The sequence below is a fragment of the Misgurnus anguillicaudatus genome, chromosome 23 (genome assembly GCF_027580225.2).
Source record: "Misgurnus anguillicaudatus chromosome 23, ASM2758022v2, whole genome shotgun sequence".
Classification (NCBI taxonomy): Eukaryota; Metazoa; Chordata; class Actinopteri; order Cypriniformes; family Cobitidae; genus Misgurnus; species Misgurnus anguillicaudatus.
Genome location: NC_073359.2, coordinates 17,864,272 through 17,883,554, shown reverse-complemented (window position 1 = coordinate 17,883,554; position 19,283 = coordinate 17,864,272). Strand labels below are relative to the sequence as shown.

General features: G+C 39.1%; 2 protein-coding genes across 2 annotated transcripts in view; one reads left to right on the top strand and one right to left on the bottom strand.

Annotated features, from left to right (window-relative positions):
* unc13a (unc-13 homolog A (C. elegans)) overlaps positions 1-4,275 on the top strand; it is a 59,465-nt gene extending 55,190 nt beyond the window's left edge. The window contains exon 42 of the mRNA XM_073862175.1: positions 434-4,275. Within this exon, the coding sequence (XP_073718276.1) occupies positions 434-722 (289 nt within the window). The 3' untranslated portion in view covers positions 723-4,275. The remainder of the gene's footprint in view (positions 1-433) is intronic.
* Positions 4,257-19,283, bottom strand: part of LOC129453559 (unconventional myosin-Va) — a 27,434-nt gene continuing 12,407 nt past the window's right edge. Inside the window, exons 21-35 of the mRNA XM_055217863.2 lie at positions 17,537-17,746; positions 17,331-17,430; positions 16,980-17,134; positions 14,822-14,989; positions 14,606-14,706; positions 14,387-14,507; positions 14,186-14,294; positions 13,910-14,035; positions 13,642-13,793; positions 10,597-10,686; positions 10,276-10,411; positions 8,821-9,115; positions 5,263-5,437; positions 5,098-5,178; positions 4,257-4,997 (exon numbers count right to left, since the gene is read on the bottom strand). Coding sequence (XP_055073838.2) covers positions 4,836-4,997; positions 5,098-5,178; positions 5,263-5,437; positions 8,821-9,115; positions 10,276-10,411; positions 10,597-10,686; positions 13,642-13,793; positions 13,910-14,035; positions 14,186-14,294; positions 14,387-14,507; positions 14,606-14,706; positions 14,822-14,989; positions 16,980-17,134; positions 17,331-17,430; positions 17,537-17,746 — 2,181 coding nt within the window. The 3' untranslated portion in view covers positions 4,257-4,835. The remainder of the gene's footprint in view (positions 4,998-5,097; positions 5,179-5,262; positions 5,438-8,820; positions 9,116-10,275; positions 10,412-10,596; positions 10,687-13,641; positions 13,794-13,909; positions 14,036-14,185; positions 14,295-14,386; positions 14,508-14,605; positions 14,707-14,821; positions 14,990-16,979; positions 17,135-17,330; positions 17,431-17,536; positions 17,747-19,283) is intronic.

Genomic DNA, 19,283 nt, shown 5'->3' with positions numbered 1-19,283 from the left:
GCAGTAACATCATCACTCCTGACTACTCCCCCTCTCGCTCAAACTTCCGGCAATATTACTGCACCCAATGTTAAAGTGTTGCAAACTAAGTGCTCTTCCGCCATACAATATAGTTCTCATTTTTCATCCGCTTAAAAAATCGTCACGTTTTATTTTGTGCCACCATACTTACACGTGTCTAACTACTAATGTAACAATCTTTAAAAGTTAAAAAGTTCTTTAAAAGTTTTTTGCACCCTCAGTTTCCAGATTTTCAAATCACTGTATCTCTGCCAAATATTGTCCTATCCTAACAATCATACATATTTATTTAGCTTTCAGATGATGTATAAAAAATTGTCCCTTACGATTGGTTTTGTGGTCCAGCGTCACATACTGTATTATCTAAGTTTTAGTTGACTGAAATCCCACCATTGTTGCTTTTCTTTCAAAGTACGTTGAGTAACGAGGTGGGTGCCGAATGCTACGAGCTTCAGGTGTGCGTGAAAGATTACTGCTTCGCGCGCGAAGACCGCACCGTCGGCATGGCGGTACTGCAGCTGAAAGACGTAGCGCCGCGGGGTAGCGTGGCGTGCTGGCTACCTCTAGGTAAACGTATACACATGGACGAAACCGGCCTGACCGTACTGCGGATCCTCTCTCAGCGCAACAACGACGACGTGGCTAAAGAATTCGTCAAGCTCAAATCCGACCAGCGCTCTGCCGAAGAAGGGCGTAGCTAGAGCTAGAGCAGGAACGGTATTTTGATGTTCGGCAAAACCACTGCCCCCTATTGTTCAGATGTTGCACTAGCGCATGGAAAAATACACGATAGTGGATCGTCACTTAATAACTATTAAAACCAACCATTTACATAATAAAGCAGTTATATATATTTATACTTAGCGCACTGCCATTAGACCTGCCAGGAACGGCTTGTCTTAACAAGCACAATAAGATATTGTCTCTCTTAAATACTTGATGTTTGTCATGAGGTATTTACGTGCATATTTAATTTCGAGAAACATTTTACATATATTACCACCATACATGTCTCAAAATATAAAAACGGAAAATACTACTTAGAATGTTATATTTATACTATTAATATTATAGTATCAATATTAAAATATATAAATCGTAAGATTTTTAAATGAAAAGAATAACAGAAATGGGCCATTTCCCAACCTATTCTCTACATCTTTATCGACATGTAATGATGTCACAACCTCTTTTGTGATGCCTTCTTCAATCATTCCTGCACCCTTTAAAGGGTGCTTTAATGTCAGGGTATCTTTTATCCACTTAATGTGTAACCATTTCACCCACTAACCTCATTAATAGGGACCAAAACCTCTGGGGGTCAGATTTGAAACATTATGCAAACTTTCAGAAGCACAAATAAATGATGATAAAGAAAAGCAGCTGCACTAAATACACTTCTGAAATCAGGGTGGCTGCTTTTCGCATTTAACGGGCGTCGCTAACATGAAATACAGATCTGCGTAAAGAGTAAATGTGAGACATTGCCAATTTGCAAGACCTTTTTTATACATCTAAGTTTATCCCTGAGACTTCTGAGTCTTTTGTGTATGGTTTTCTGGCCTGTTCATTTATCTATAAGAGTGAATGGCCTGCCTATGCGCCATGCAGTTTATCAATGTTTTTAAGCATGATTAGGCGTTATGGTATAATAAACCATGATTGACAATGCTTGTATTAGACACCAGAGTTGCCTGTTTTAGTAAAATTCGATTAGATGTATGGAAAAAACTAGGGCTGTCGATTTGCATATTATTTTGAGTGAGATTAGTAACAAATTATGATTAATAAATGACAATTTTGCATCCATCTGAGTAATACAGAAAGTATGACACAGCACACGTTCCTGTTAAAAAAGAGACTCGAGATGCTTTAAATTGATTTATTTTTAGTAACCATACTATGTAATGAATTCAATTTTTACAGTCTAGTTGACAGTCCTTGAAAGGTCGCACTGGTTCACATTATTTCCCAAGTGACTTGGTTGCATCTTTTTTTGTAATTTCATTGTGTTTCTCAATCTCTGTATTCACACCTTTGAAGACACCATTGAGAACTACTCCTATAGGGTTGCCATAGTAACCGCTGATGAATCCTGCCATTTTACTGCCAAACCATCCGCCATATTAGAAAAGCACAAGACGATTCATTCCTTATTGTGGCTGCTAAAGATTTCCCATGAATGACAAAAACCTGCCATGCCATTGTTGTAGTTGGGAAAAAAATGATCTAGATAACATCACTAATCAGATTTATCTATTAAAGGGATAGTTCACGCAAAAATGAAAAATTCTGTCCTCATTTCCTTACCCTTGTGTGTTTCTAAACCTGTACGCGTTTCTTTATTCTGTTAAACACAAACAAAGATATTTTGATTAATGGTGGTGGACATACTGGTGATGGTACCCATTGACTGCCACAGTAGGAAAACAAATACAATGGAAGTCAATGGGTGTGGTTACCATCATTCGTCAAGATATCTTCCTTTGTATTCAGTTCTTAACCTGTATGAGTTTATTATGTTCAACACAAATGAAGATATTTTGAAGAATGATGGTGGTACCCATTGACTTCCATAGTATTTTTTCCTACTATGTCAGTCAATGGGTACCATCAACATTAACTGTGTGATTACCATCATATATCAAAATATATTTTTTTGTGTTCAACAACATGAAGACGAGTAAGGGGCGGTTCACATTTTGCGTCTAAAACCACGCCGAAAACGCGATCGTCGGTTAATTCTTGTCACATGACCTGCGGTGCGCTTGCGGTATTCTAGAAAGTTACTGTGGCTTCACACCAGCCGCGTTTGAGGCGTCACACTCGCGTCTAGTTTGCCGCTTAAACATTTTGAGTGTACTCGCTTCATTCGCGCGTGAAATTGTAGTCATCGAGACATTCACGTGGAAATTCGCGTCATGGGAGGGGCTTCTGTGACTCCGCTTGCTTCCTGTAATCACTACTAGAGCAAGCTTCTGGCGTGTTTTTCCGCCAAAGTTCAAATTTTTCAACTCGTGCATTTCCCGCTGCAACGCTCAATTTGCGCAAATTAGACACGCGAATGAGGCGGAATCGCGTCTACCGCGCCCATAGACTGTAAAAAAAGATGGACGACGCCCGTTAGCTCTTTTCCATTGGTGAAAAGTGAAGCCGGCAGTGTCCCGATACGGCGCTGACATCTTGGGTCATGAGTCGATTTGAGGGTCACGAGGCGATTTGGGGACCTGTCCTGCGCAGTAGTGAGCGAAATCAAGGCCCCACCCTCGCAGAATGCGCATATCACAGCTGTCAATCATGACGTGACACCACCGTTTTTATAGCATTAAATAACTAACTAAAAACAAACTCATTTTAAAAACAAATACTTGAATTTACATCAGCGTGATAAAAACAGTAAATGACAGAAACCAGCTTTGGAAAAAAGATCATTGAAGTGTAATTAAATTGTTTAGTTGCTCTCAATTCGCACATCGCTTTCATTATGAGCGCTCATACCACGCGCCTACATTTTAAATAACGAATTTGAGCACTCAAAAGACGCGAAAAGTAAATCGCCCCTAAATTATGATTTTTGGGTGAACTATCTCTTAAAGCGCCATTGTTCCTCCACCCACATTTCTCTAAAACCCAAGTCTATGCATTTCATCAAAATGGCTTGGATTGTTTACATTATGGATTAACACAAACCATAGAGAAATAGCCACAAGAAATAGCATTAATGTGTGTTACATAGATTGATTCTTGTTTCGTCAGTTTGCCAATAACGTCCAGCTAAAAATACTGCAGTAATCTGGACAAACTTCAGATGTGTGTCGCTGTCTGTGAATGATAATATTACAGGAAACAGTTACAATCCGAGCATGTAATAGTGCACACACACACACACTGCTCGTAATAACTCGACATGCACACTCAGTCAGTGACTTGCCTGTATATAAGAAGCAGTGCATGTTGGGAAAGATTTTTCTTGTGCCAGCATGTATCTTTGATGTGAAATTGGATTGTTGTTTTTGTTTACTTTTGTCATTTATTTTGATATTCAGGTATTATTTTCTATTTTTGAAAGGCTTGTGAATATATAAATATGTATTACTGATGTGTAGTGGCACAGAGTACTAGCATGAGAGATTTTTTTATACGAAGATGTTTCTAATTTTTGTTTTTCTAAATATGATCGGTCTTATCGGGGATTGAGGTAAAAAACACACCAGCCTTGGTTTGTTTTTACTTCCAATAAATGGATAAAATGTACCTTGTGAAGAGTTTTTCTTTGAAATGTGTTGAAATTCAAGAATGTGTGTTGGGTTCATTTTTATCGTGTTGACTTTAAACATCCTATTAAAGATGGGATTTTACAACACCACATGAAAAATACTATAGTAGATACTGTATAATATAGTACACTTACTATAATATAATTTAGTAGTATTTTTCATGTTGGCATTTACATATTGTATTTTTTTATAAGGTTGTATTTGTTACATAAACTAACAATAAGCAAAATAGTCTTTTAGCATTTATTAAATGTTAATGTCAATACAATTATTCATGTTAATTCACTGTGCATTAACTTAACTTTTTTTATTTTAAAATGTATTAGTAAATGCTGATATTAACATGAACTAAGATGAATATATGCTAATGCATTAACTAATGTTAACAAATACAACCTTAATGTAAACTGTTACATTTTCTACAATAAGTATCAGTAGAAAATGTAAAAAAGAATGTAAAAATAGGCTAAATATTACATAAAAAACAAATGAGAGTCGTTCTACAGCCACCGTTGGTTTAGCAGCAGATGAATGGCCTCATAGTCTGCGTAGGAATGACAACTTGAGGGATTCTGGGATTTCGAGGTGGGTGGTGCTGACTGGTGGTGGTGGCTGATAAGGGAAGGTGACAGGGAACACCCGCCTGACATCCATCAAAAGCTGTGGAGGTTGCCCATCAGACCGTCCCTTCAGCAGCCCCTGGGAAACCCCACATATAAACAGCATTATCACTCGGCAACTGCTGGTACAATTCCTGTATGTGATTGGCTGGTGACTCGAAGAGTTTGTGTTCTCTTACCTGTACTATACGGATAAAATTTAGCGTCACCCTTTCTTCAAGATCACTCTGAGGAGTGTACAGGCTCAAAATCTTCACAATCTAAAGTGAATATCACAAGCTTAGACTATTCAAGACATTAACTTTATATTTCAACATGCAAGTGTAATGTAGCTGCTACTCCACCTGCTGGTTGGACAGTGCACTGCAGGTTTGGACCATGGCTTGTCCATCTGCCTCAGTCTTTTTGGTCATTTGAAGAAGTTGAGCTGCTTGAATCAAGGGTTTGAGAGCAGTCACAGTGCCACCTGTCTGCAGTGAACGACAGCGCAGCCACTCCTCCAGCAAACTCACATTATACCTGTGAGATAGACAGACAGACAGAAAGACAGACAGATTAGATTAGATGATAGATGGACAGATAGATAGATGGATGCATGGATGGAGGGACAGACAGTCAGACAGATTAGATGATAGATGGACAGACAGACAGACAGATTAGATGATAGATGGACAGACAGCAGACAGGTTAGATGATGGATAGATGGATGGATGGACGAACTAGATAGATGAATGGAGGGACAGACAGACAGACAGTTAAGATGATAGATGGACAGACCTCAGAAAGGTTAGATGATGGATGGATGGACGGACTAGATAGATGGATGGAGGGACAGACAGACAGATTAGATGATAGATGGACAGACAGCAGACAGGTTAGATGATGGATAGAGGGATGGATGGACGGACTAGATAGACGGATGGAGGGACAGACAGACAGATTAGATGATAGATGGACAGACAGCAGACAGGTTAGATGATGGATGGATGGATGGATGGACTAGATAGATGGATGGAGGGACAGACAGACAGATTAGATGATAGATGGACAGACAGCAGACAGGTTAGATGATGGATGGATGGATGGATGGACGGACTAGATAGATGGATGGAGGGACAGACAGACAGATTAGATGATAGATGGACAGACAGCAGACAGGTTAGATGATGGATGGATGGACAGATGAACAGACTAGAAAGATGAATGGAGAGACAGATAGACAGATTAGATGATAGATGGACAGACAGCAGACAGGTTAGATGATGGATGGATGGATGGATGGATGGATGGATGGATTAATGGACGGACTAGATAGATGGATGCATGGATGGAGGGACAGACAGTCAGACAGATTAGATGATAGATGGACAGACAGACAGATTAGATTAGATGATGGACAGATAGATAGATGGATGGATGGATGGATGGATGGATGGATGGATGGATGGATGGATGAATGGAGGGACAGACAGTCAGACAGATTAGATGATAGATAAACAGACAGACAGACAGATTAGATGATAGATGTACAGACAGACAGACGGACAGATTAGATGATAGATGGACAGACAGACAGACAGACAGATTAAATGAAAGATGGACAGACAGCAGACAGGTCTGATGATGAATGGATGGATGGAAGGATTAAATAGATAGATGGATGGAGGGACAGACAGATAGATGATAGATGGACAGACAGCAGACAGGTTAGATGATGAATGGATGGATGGATGGATGGATGGATGGATGGATTAATGGAGGGACAAGATAGATGGATGGAGGGACAGACAGACTGATTAGATAATAGATGGACAGACAGCAGACAGGTTAGATGATGAATGGATGGATGGATGGATTAATGGACAGACTAGATAGATGGATGGAGGGACAGACAGACAGATTAGATGATAGATGGACAGACAGCAGACAGGTTAGATGATGGATGGATGGATAGATGAACGGACTAGATAGATGAATGGAGGGACAGACAGCAGATAGATAGATAGATAGATAGATAGATAGATAGATAGATAGATAGATAGATAGATAGATAGATAGATAGATAGATAGATAGATAGATAGATAGATAGATAGATAGATGATAAGATGATAGATGGACAGACAGCAGACAGGTTAGATGATGAATGGATGGATGAATGGATGGATGGATGAACGGACTAGATAGATGAATGGAGGGACAGACAGACAGATTAGATGATAGATGGACAGACAGCAGACAGGTTAGATGATGGATGGATCGATAGATGAACGGACTAGATAGATGAATGGAGGGACAGACAGCAGATAGATAGATAGATGGATAGATGGATAGATGGATAGATGGATGGATGGATGGATGGATGGATAGATAGATAGATAGATAGATAGATAGATAGATGATAAGATGATAGATGGACAGACAGCAGACAGGTTAGATGATGAATGGATGGATGAATGGATGGATGGATGAACGGACTAGATAGATGAATGGAGGGACAGACAGACAGATTAGATGATAGATGGACAGACAGCAGACAGGTTAGATGATGGATGGATGGATGGATGAACGGACTAGATAGATGAATGGAAAGACAGACAGACAGGCAGACAGATTAAATGATAGATGGACAGACAGGTCAGATGATAAATAGATGGATGGATGGATGGACAGAGGGACTGCATACATGGATGGAGGGACAGACAAACAGACTGATTAGATGATAGATGGACAGACGGCAGACAGGTTAGATGATTGATGGATGGACAGACTAGATAAATGGATGGATAGATTGAGGGACAGACAGACAGATTAGATGACAGACAGACAGGAAACACACACACACAGATAGATAGATGGATGGATGGATGGATGGATGGATGGATGGATGGATTGAGGGACAGACAGACCGACAGACAGACAGACAGACAGACAGATTAGATGATAGATGGACAGACAGGTTAGATGATAGATGGATGGATGGATGGATAAACAAACAGACAGATATATATGGATGGACAGATAGACAGACAGATACCTTGAGTCCCAATTCGCATACTATCCGTTCTAAATAGTATTCGAAACTAGAATTAGTACGTCCCAAATCGTAGTATGTTGAAATGAGTATCCCAAAGATATCCGGATGGTCTACTATTTCCGGTTAGAATTCGAAGTGCAGATCAATGCACACTCTAACGGCTAATATTGCCCACAACCCAATGCGTGCGGGAGGGAGGAGCTTAACCACACTGACTCTCTAACTTATTTGTAGTAATACTGTGGCTGTACAAATGTTAACTTTATTAGTCCAACGAAAGAAACATGGTATCTACACTTTTACTGTAGTAAAAGCATGGTTCATTTTCATCTGGGTATTTTTGAGTTATGTATAAGTATAAAATTAAGTATAAAATACGTTTAACAATAGTTATACTATTAACTTTTTAATATTTTGACTTTAAAATAAGTAGCTTTCGTTACAAACATTGCACATGAACGTCAGAACCAGCCGCCTCACAAACGACCTGCGTTTGGTTCTAATGACGCTCTGCTTCACTCCTCAACTTGGTAGAACACATTGTAAAATGTATTGTAAAAAAAACGATGAGAAAAAAGATGGGAATAGTAAATAAATTTATATTGGACATAAGTTATAAGAATGAATGAAATATTGTTAACAGTCGTGGTGTGCGTAACTAGGCAACCACGTTTTCGTTCACGTTGCATGACGTCATCGAAGTATGTCCCAGAACGTACATACTCTTTTGCTACACACTCAAAAGTATGTACATTTTCCTCACAAAAACAGTACATACTTTTAGGTCATAGTATAAGTAGGCGAATTGGGACTCAGCAATAGATAGATTGACAGACACACACAGACAGACAGACAGATAGATCAGACCTGATCTGAAGGCCACGGTTCCAGCAGCACATGTCCTTACGCAGTAGCAGCGCATTGAGAGTTGTGGCGGCCAGCATGTAGATGAGCTGGTGAAAGGTTTGTTCCAGCAGAGCCGGGGGCAGATCCTGACGAGACAGCGCCGCGTGTAACGCTCCCAGTTCCCTCAGAACCGCTGACATAGTGGCCCCTTCGGTGGTGCCACGGGGATCTGAGGATGCACGTTTTCGACCGCTGCTCAGCTTTACTGATGATCCAGACAGGCCAGGAATCGTTTCACTTTCAAGCATGGCAGGTACTGGAGAAGCATAGCTGAGTGTTATTATACTACTAGAAATATGCAAATGTCTTAAAGTTGCAACAATCTTTATACCCATTACTGTCTTTATTTATAATACAAAGGGATCAATTTCTTAAATATGCTTGTCAAGAAAAAAACTTTCAGTTATGTTAATCAGTCCGGCTGTCTAGTGAGTTTTCTACTACACGTGAGTATTTCTGTAGCTTAATAGGTTGAGCAATACAAAAGTCTTGATAAAATGCATAGATTGAATACACTGTTAGTCGCATTGGATTAAAGCGTGTGTCAAATACATCAATAGCCTCTTTCACACAGTAATTCTGGTAAATTACCATGAACTTACCAGAATGAATTTACCAGTAAATACAAAAATGTGCTGTTCACACACGCAGTGGCGTTCCGTTATTTTACCAGTAAGACATCATTCACACATCAGTATCAAAATACCGGTAAATTCATTGAGAAAGCGGAAGTACCTGTAGCACGCGGCGAGCTCAGTGTTGTATTTGTAAACAATTCACGTCGTTCATAACCACGGTCCATATTTTGTTGTTTTCACGTCTGTGGTAAACAGTCGCGAAGTTGCTCATGACCAAACAACATTGAATGAGACGACGTCAAACCGAAAATGCGTTTTTAACAACAGTACTGTTTGCACTTTAGGCTTCACAGAGGGCGTGCTAAGGACGTCTGCAATTCGGCGGTAAGCTGTTTTAAACAATTTTGGTGAAGAAATGTGGACGTAAGCTTCAGGTGTGCTCAACTTTCAAGCAGCATGTGTGTGGAAACGTCAGTAAACACTGCGGGGGTAAACGCGTCATCTGTATTAAAACGCTATGATTGGCCCGAAGCTGTCAGCACGGTCTGACGTCGTCCGTTCTAAATGCCGGTAATCCTATAATTTTCGTTCACACACAGCGCTTACCGGTAAATTACTGGTAATCTTACAACCTGTCTTACTGGTAAATTGGGAGCACTGATTTACCGGAAAGGTTCTGTTCACACATGACATGTTAACGGCAATTTACCAGTAAATTACCAGTAAAGACTGTATGTGTGAAAGGGACTAATGTAAAAATGTACTGTGTCATTTTAAGAAAATGATGTTGTGACTACAAGGACATCAGCTGTAGTTTATACTGTATGTGTAAGGGTACCGATGATGGGTTGCAGACGACTCTCTGTAATAGACAATAGCTGCTGATATGCCTGAATACAGAGATCACTAAATGCTCGGACAGACTCCTGCACATCAGTCATGAGGGGTACATACTCTTCTGAACCTCTCATCTCCTGGAGGAGGAAAGATTTATATATGAATAATGAATAGGTGCCTTTGAATAGCTTATTTAAGTTAAATATGTACAGGAAATGTAATTTATTACATAAAAAATACCTAGATACTTATAGATATGTCTCAAGTCTTTGTATGTCTGATCATTATGGAAAATAAACAAAGAAATTTGTAGATCAGTCACCTTATGAGGAGAGTGTTGGTTGAGCAGATCTTTGAACAGGTATGCGTTCTTCAGCCACATAGCTGTCATGTTTAAATCATTGCCATGTTTCTACAAGAAGCACACATTATTGTTTAAGAATAAACACAACTGGATACACACATTACATTTCCCCATTATGACAGTGACTGATTCAAAGATGTCATGGATTTAAACATGCATTATTAAGTTGCATTTCACAGCTGAAAACCAATTTTGTCATATTTCACATGGAAAGCATTATGTTACGACATTATGTTACGACTTTTTAATTATGAATACTTATTATCAAATATCATAGGTTTGATCTCAGGGTACACGTATATTGACAAAATGTATTCTGAATGTACTGTAAGTCGCTTCAGATAAAGTGTTTAAAGGGGACATTTCACAAGACTATTTTAAGATGTCAAATAAATCTTTGGTGTCCCCAGAGTACGTATGTGAAGTTTTGGCTCAAAATACCATATAGATAATTTATTATAACATGTTAAAATTGCCACTTTCTAGGTGTGAGCAAAAATGTGCAGATTTGGGTGTGTCCTTAAAATGCAAATGAGCTGATCTCTGCACTAAATGCCAGTGCTGTGGATGGATATTGTAGATTAAGGGGTGGTATTATCCCCTTCTGACATCACAAGGGGAGCCAGATTTTTAATGACCTATGCTTGCAAAGAATGGTTTACCAAAGCTAATTTACGGAGTTGATCTTTTTCAAATTTTCTAGGTTGATAGAAGCACCTGGGACCCAATCATAGCACTTAAACATGGAAAAAGCTAAATGTTTTAATGTAAATGTAGTTATAATAAAGCACATGGGAATAACTGAACTATAATATCAAAACTTGTACACTGTAAAAATATATACTTAAAAAAATTAGCAATTAACCAAATCTATATTCAAATGACTTTTAAATCTAAGTTGATTAAATGTAAAAATGTAAGTGCGTTTTTTTTAAGTGTACACTTTAAAAAATTATATCTACAGTGAGGAAAATAAGTATTCGAACACCCTGCTATTTTGCAAGTTCTCCCACTTAGAAATCATGGAGGGGTCTGAAATTGTCATCGTAGGTGCATGTCCACTGTGAGAGACATAGGCTGTTTCTCAATATGCGTTCTTCAGCGATCTTGCGTTCTCGTGTCCTTGCTCTACGTCATCATTAACAGTCGAAGTTCATTCCAATTCTCAAGAACGCAAGTACAGAGGATGCATGAAAATACCCGGATGTGTTCTTGATATCAAGGATGCATCGAGTGTAGACTTGCGCGCTGAAATCGCTTCACGCCCCATAAGTCATTGCGGCAAAACAATGGCGGAGGTCAGGTGACCAACAGGAAGATCGCACACATCTCAATTCTCATAAGTGCGTTCTGTGTTCTCGCGACCTACTGAGTTCGTTCTTCCGAGGTCGCCTGGCAAGTTTGATCTCCACGAGGACGCAAAGCCGTTCTTTGCGTTCTTGGAATTGAGAAACAGCCTATATCTAAAAAAAATCCAGAAATCACAATATATGATTTTTTAAAACTATTTATTTGTATGATACAGCTGCAAACAAGTATTTGAACATCTGTCTATCAGCTGGAATTCAGACCCTCAAAGACCTGTTAGTCTGCCTTTAAAATATCCACCCCCACTCCATTTATTATCCTAAATTAGATGCACATGTTTAAGGTCGTTAGCTGCATAAAGACACCTGTCCACCCCATACAATCAGTAAGAATCCAACTACTAACATGGCCAAGACCAAAGAGCTGTTCAAAGACACTAGAGACAAAATTGTACACCTCCACAAGGCTGGAAAGGGCTACAGGAAAATTGCCAAGCAGCTTGGTGAAAAAAGGTCAACTGTTGGAGCAATCATTAGAAAATAGAAGAAGCTAAACATGACTGTCAATCTCGATCGGACTGGGGCTCCATGCAAGATCTCACCTCGTAGGGTCTCAATGATCATAAGAAAGGTGAGAAATCAGCCCAGAACTACACGGGAGGAGCTGGTCAATGACCTGAAAAAAGCTGGGACCACATTTCCAAGGTTACTGTTGGTAATACACTGAGGGGCGGTTTCCCGGACCAGGATTAGCTTAATCCAGGACTAGGCCTTAGTTTAATTAGGAAATATAACTAGTTTTAAACAACATGCCTTACTAAAAACATTACCTGTGTGCATCTTGAAGTAAAACAAAGGGCACACATGTATTTTAAGATCTGTAAGTGAAAGTTGTTTTCAGTTTGGAGAGCTCTTAAAAGTGTTTAAGTCTAGGACTAGTCTAATCCCTGTCCAGGAAACCGCCCCTAAGACTTGGTTTGAAATCATGCATGGCACGGAAGGTTCCCCTGCTTAAACCAGCACATGTCCAGGCCCGTCTTAAGTTTGCCAATGACCATGTCGAGGCTGGGTCTTCCAACATGACAATGACCCAAAGCACACAGCCAGGATGACCAAGAAGCATATCAAGGTTCTGGCGTGGCCTAGCCAGTCTCCAGACCTAAACCCAATAGAGAATCTTTGGAGGGAGCTCAAACTCAGCGGCAGGCCAGAAACCTGACTGATCTAGAGAAGATCTGTGTGGAGGAGTGGGACAAAATCTCTCGTTCAGTCTGTGCAAACCTGGTGAAAAACTACAGGAAACGTTTGACCTCTGAAATTGCAAACAAAGGCTACTGTACCAAATATTGACATTGGCTTTCTCAGGTGTTCAAATACTTATTTGCAGCTGTATCATACAAATAAATAGTTTAAAATATCATACATTGTGATTGCTGGATTTTTCTTAGACCATGTCTCTCACAGTAGACATGCACCCACGACGACAACCTCAGACCCCTCCATGATCTCCAAGTGGGAGAACCTGCAAAATAGCAAGGTGTTCAAATACTTATTTTCCTCACTGAACATATGTTTTTGTTTTACTTTAACTTAACCAATTAAATTAAATAATTTCAACTTGTTTTTAGTTTACTTTTTTTAGTTACATGATAGCAGAAAATAGCAAAAAAAATCTGCTTTTAAGATCATAGTTCACCTTCAATGCAGTTTTTATGGCACTAACAGCAGCGCTGCAAAGCCCCTTTACTCGCGTCTGATCACCGCTGCAGTCCGTCTGACGTACGCAAAGGAACAGAACCCGTGCCACGATACCCGAGGGCAAAGAGAGGGCGACATCCACACGCACATCTGCCACAAACAAACCACATTATCCCTGATCTATCATGTGTGATAAAACTGTTTTTAGGATTGTATTTCTGTACTGTAGTATTGTGTGTGTGTGTGTGTGTGTGTGTGCCGTTCACCTGTAATGAGATTTTTAATAAGTTTGTTTTCGTCTTTTTTCCTGCACTCCAGCAATCCGGCGAGCGTATGGTTCTTCTGAGGGGGTGGAGATGTTGGGTCTTGAGATTCCTGAGACACACCCAGCCCTAAACAGAACAAAATTAAGCTTTAAACTTTCACAATGTATATGTTAGTTAAGGGTAATTGTTAGTAAAGGCGCATTTTTAGGTGTTGCTGAGGTTTCCAAACATTTTCGTGTCAACCGTGCATGTGTTTATCGGCAGACATAAACTCACCCGCGTATGATAAAATTCTCCTGAGTGTCACGGTGTGTTTGAGTTCCTTAAGTTCTCGGCGCATTCGAGAACACTCCTGATCTCTCACTGCCACCTGCTCAGCGAGATCCTTCAAAAACATACAAAAAATGTATGTTCACCAAACAAAACAACTGACTGTATAAAATATGGTGATAATTTGTGGCCAGGTAGATTGAGCACCTTCATCTCAGTATCTCCACCAGTGTCTCCTCTGTCTTCAGCCTGTTGAAGTTTCATCCTCAGAGCAGATATCTCCTCTTCCCATTGTGCTCTTTGAGACAACAGTTGCATTTCTAGAAGCCTAAAACCAGCAAAGCATGCAATACAATTACCATAATTTACTAATGAGGTACAAATACATCAATCTGATAACCATTCAGGGATTTAAGTGAAACTGACTTGTTGGCCACACGCACAGCATCATAGGCGTGTCTGAGGTCTTCTCCCTTCATCTTCTCTGATGCATCCTTGGCCACGCCCACATTCTCCATAAGTACATCCTGCAGGAATTTCAACATTATAGACTATGTAGTATATTAATACTGATTTGAATGGGTTTATTATAACTAAATATCATGTATTTATACGACAATTCAATAAATATCAATATCACACCAGAGGTTGCTCGAAGCCCCAAGGTCTCCTGTCAGTGGGTGATGTCACACTGATCCTCCTGACCTCCTCGGGCGACGGGAAGACGGGGGAGTTTGAGAAGGGTGTGGAGACGGGCGACAGAGGCTCCAAAGACACCGTCGAATCTGTTCGCCTGTGTCCATGTGAACGCTACAGGACAAGACGCAAATTTTTGCAAGTGCTTTAGTAAAACTTAACAAACATTATTTAACAAAAATGATTACATTACAGAAAGCTTAATAGATTCACGACATTTGAAATACTAAAAATGTCAATAATCTGGTAAAGTCATTTCAGAGAATTGTTTTTGTTAAAAATGTATTGCTGAAAACTAGGGATCGACCGATATGGATTTTTCAGTGCCGATGCCGATACCGATTTTTGTTTCATCAGCCTTAGCCGATGACCGATACAGGCTGCCGATTTTCTTGAGCCGATTTTCTTGAGCCGATACTGATTTTGCTCACTCAATTTACATCATAAAACTGACACAATGACGATGCCAAATGTTACAAGTCTCATTAAAAAAAAGTTACATTTATTGAACTTAAAAAAAACTATATTTAACAAATAGTAAAAACAGGTGAGGGTGCTATGGAACCATCTTTTGATGTTGTCATGGAAAGGTTGGTTGTTTTTAGTCACATGACCTGCAATCGCTTGCGGCTTCCATCACTGTCTGTAAATAATGCCGGAAAAAAATCGGCAAACACTGCAGCCACGTATCGGCCGATGCCGATACACATAAAACTCGCAAATATCGGCCCGATATATCGGCCGGCCGATATATCGGTCTATCACTACTGAAAACACATTAAAAAGAATGTGAACTATGTAGCACTGAATTGTGGAGTTACACCATTTTTCCACATTTCTGTGTTCAGGGGCCTCATTTATAAAATGCTGCGTAAAAACCATCCTACATTTGATCTTACGATCATTTAACAAAAATGCGTTCATGTGATTCATAAACCGAACGTACACGCAGAAAACGCGCATACCCCTTTCAAATCTATAAATCGCAAATTAACTTGAACTTGTGCGCGCAGCTGAGCAGTTCCAGATCTCTGCCTTTAAACGATGCCTAATTAATGTCATAGACATATAAAAGAGCGCTTGTCAATGTTTAAGCCCAATTTCAAACAGCAAGAATGGCTTTTATTTCCAAAAACCTGCAGCAATCAGACAAGCAAAAGTGTGTACGTCTGCTCAGACCCTGACGTGGCGCTAAGCACTGTTTCGAAACGTTTCAAAAATCCAATGATTCACCACTAGGGGGAGTTGTAAAAAAGTGTAAATTGTTTGAACAGAACTGCTTTTACACTTTTTTGACCAGCAGGTGTCGCCAGCGTGTGTGGTGTTTCGAACACTTCGAAAAACTGAATCAATTTTCGAAGCAATTGGTTCAATTGATTTAAAGCTTCAAAAAGCTTTGTTTCTCCCATCACTATCGTAGACACTTTTTCTCTTGCGACCCTCAGACATTTTGAAAAAACACGGTGAGAACGGCAAACTTCAATGAATGTCTGAAACCATAGCTCACCAAACATATACACCTGAAAGTGCACATGTGCAGAAAGCGAACCTAGGGACGAGCACGTACAACGGCCTTACGTAAACATATCACCAGAATGATTGACAACTAGGATGACCAATAGTCTTGATGATCCACCCGGAAAAAGAAAATCTATACCTTTAACCAATCACAGCGCACCATTCCACGCATTGTAAACAACAATGGCAGCACTTTGAATACACACATAATGCTAGTTTTATATAACATGACAAAAATGAATGCACATTTATATATTGATTCAATAGATTTATAGCATTTTTTTAGAAAAAAAATAATAATAATAATTTTAAATAATTTTAAAAAATAATCTGTTTTTATAATAAATCTTTGAAAATCAAATTATGGATTTGAATTTTTAATGTCATTATAACCTAAAGATGCTATGTGAAAGTTTGTAACAGAAAATTGTGGTTTTCATCTTGTCTCTTTCTTGATATAGAAAACACATTTTTACTCAAATTTGTCAAAATGGATTTTGGAACCAAACTCTTCATTTGATTTCTAATGGGGTGAAAAGTGGTATTAATTCTCCTCCCTCTCTTTCTCACCATCTATTAGATTTACCTCATTGGTGGTGAACATGCTCATATCTCTCAGGTTGTCGTATCTTTGCTCTAGTCTTGTAAACTCTCTTAGTAAGCTCTGGTATCTTCTCCTTTCCTCCTCCAGCTCTGCCAGCACGGATGCATCGTTCTGATCCACAGACTGCTGATGGCTATCTGAAACACAAACAAAAACCAACACTTTCATATGCATGGATATACAATTGTGATCCTGCCTGCAGATGTCATTTTTTGTATTTACTGTTTATATAAAATCCTCCTACATAATGTAAAAAACACTGTAAAAATATAACCTGGATATCTTTAATATTGACTGAGTAAGGTCACGTCATAGATAAAGACAAAACTTAACCTTTATCCTGCTGCACTTTTTGCTGTTCCTGTAAACAAACGCCAAGCTCATCCCTCTCCTTCTCCAAGGAATCCCTCTCAGCTCGGAGAGACTGGATTTCCTACAGCAAACAAAACCAAAATGGAACCATACTGTACACTTAACATTTAAATACTTGGAGACTTGTGGTGATGTTAACTATAGATGTGACACTTCTGTATGTTCACCTGTGTAAGATGAAGGATCTGTTGAGCGGTCCTCTCCTCTGCTTTTCTCCGCTCCTCCTGCTGTTTCTCTGTAAGCGATGGAGCGCTGTTTATGTTTTCCTGTAGTTGTGTCTTGAGTTTCACTAGACTGGAGCGCAGCTGTTCCACTTCAGATCTGTGAGCTTCTCGCTCGACCAGCAGGGTCTCCCTTAGAGATGCACTTTCTCTCGCCTGACAGAAGACATAAATGTTAGAATTCACATTAAACTATATATATAAAGGTGATGCAATATGTACAGCTAAAGTGTAAGTATAAAGTAGTATCTAAATTAAAATATAATAAGAAATGTACATTTGAAACCAGACACAATATATACAAACCACACCATACATAGGTTATTATAATTTTGTAATGGTAATTAGCCTAGGTTTCCCCATGCTGCCTTGCGCGCAAATTTATTCACGCTCTAAGTCTAGCATAGAAACTATGGACTTTTTTGCCCCTGAAATAGGGAACCAATCACAGAACGGGGAGGGGGCAGCAAGGCGATGACGAGGTCTATGCGACATACCGAAGCAGTTTTTTTATCCAACGCGGGAGCAGACGCAAAGTTACTTTTCAATAACTTTTGGCGTTAAATAATTTCATATCCAAGAAGGATGTTTGGATATGGCAAGACATGATACCCATGGAGTTTTATAGGACCAACCAGCTAGGCATTGTCGTACACAAATTACAATTAACGTATAAATGGTAAGTGGTATTTATTAATATCATATTGTCATTATGCCTGTAGCCTACTGTGGTTGTCACAGTGCCACTAAAATGTGTTGCTTTTCAATATCAATATACAGCTACCGGTTTATTTGCATTGCTTTCAGCTGTGTGCACACCCAACGATAAAAGTCGTTAACATTTGAATTTATGTCGCTCTACATACATCATCTGGTATAACTGAAACGATTGGCTATGAGCTATGTACAGACGCATTTGATTAACATTCGTAGCACAAAATAAACGGCTCTGGGCATTCGTAAACCACGCCTCAAATACGAGAAAATGAGCATGTGGTTCCCAGACCACGTCTCATTCTCTATGAGACTGGTCTGGTGTTAGCCAGGCTAAATGGTTATAGTAATGAGTCTTTTTGAGTCCACACATGCGTGTACTCACTAAACACACATGCACTCTTTCTAGGGCTGCAAAACGATTAATCGCGACTTATCGTTTGCAGAATCAAATTTGTGTACATCATACAATACATCATACTGTGATGTATTGTGTGTACTGTGTATAATATTTATGTACATAAATACACACATGCATGTATAATTTTAAGAAAAAATATATTTATAGACCATTTCAAAAGATGTGGACAACACTGGTCCAGAAGCACTTCCTGTTTCCGTTTTTTAACACTAGATAAATGTTGGGATAAAATAAACCAACAGAACATATAAACCTGAATTAACTGAAGTTAAACAAACATCTTAAAGATAATAATATATGTGAAATAAAAAAATAACTGTCACAAACTGTAACAGGAAGTGTTTCTGGACCAGTGTTGTTTACATCATTTGAACTGGTCTATATATTAAGTATTTATAATTATATATCATATAAACTATATATAAATATAAAAATGTATATACATTTCTTAAATATATACTTGCACCTGTGTGTGTTTATATATACTTAATCATTATACACAATACACACATATATGATGTACAAAAACTTTAATTTTGCAAACGATTAGTCGCGATT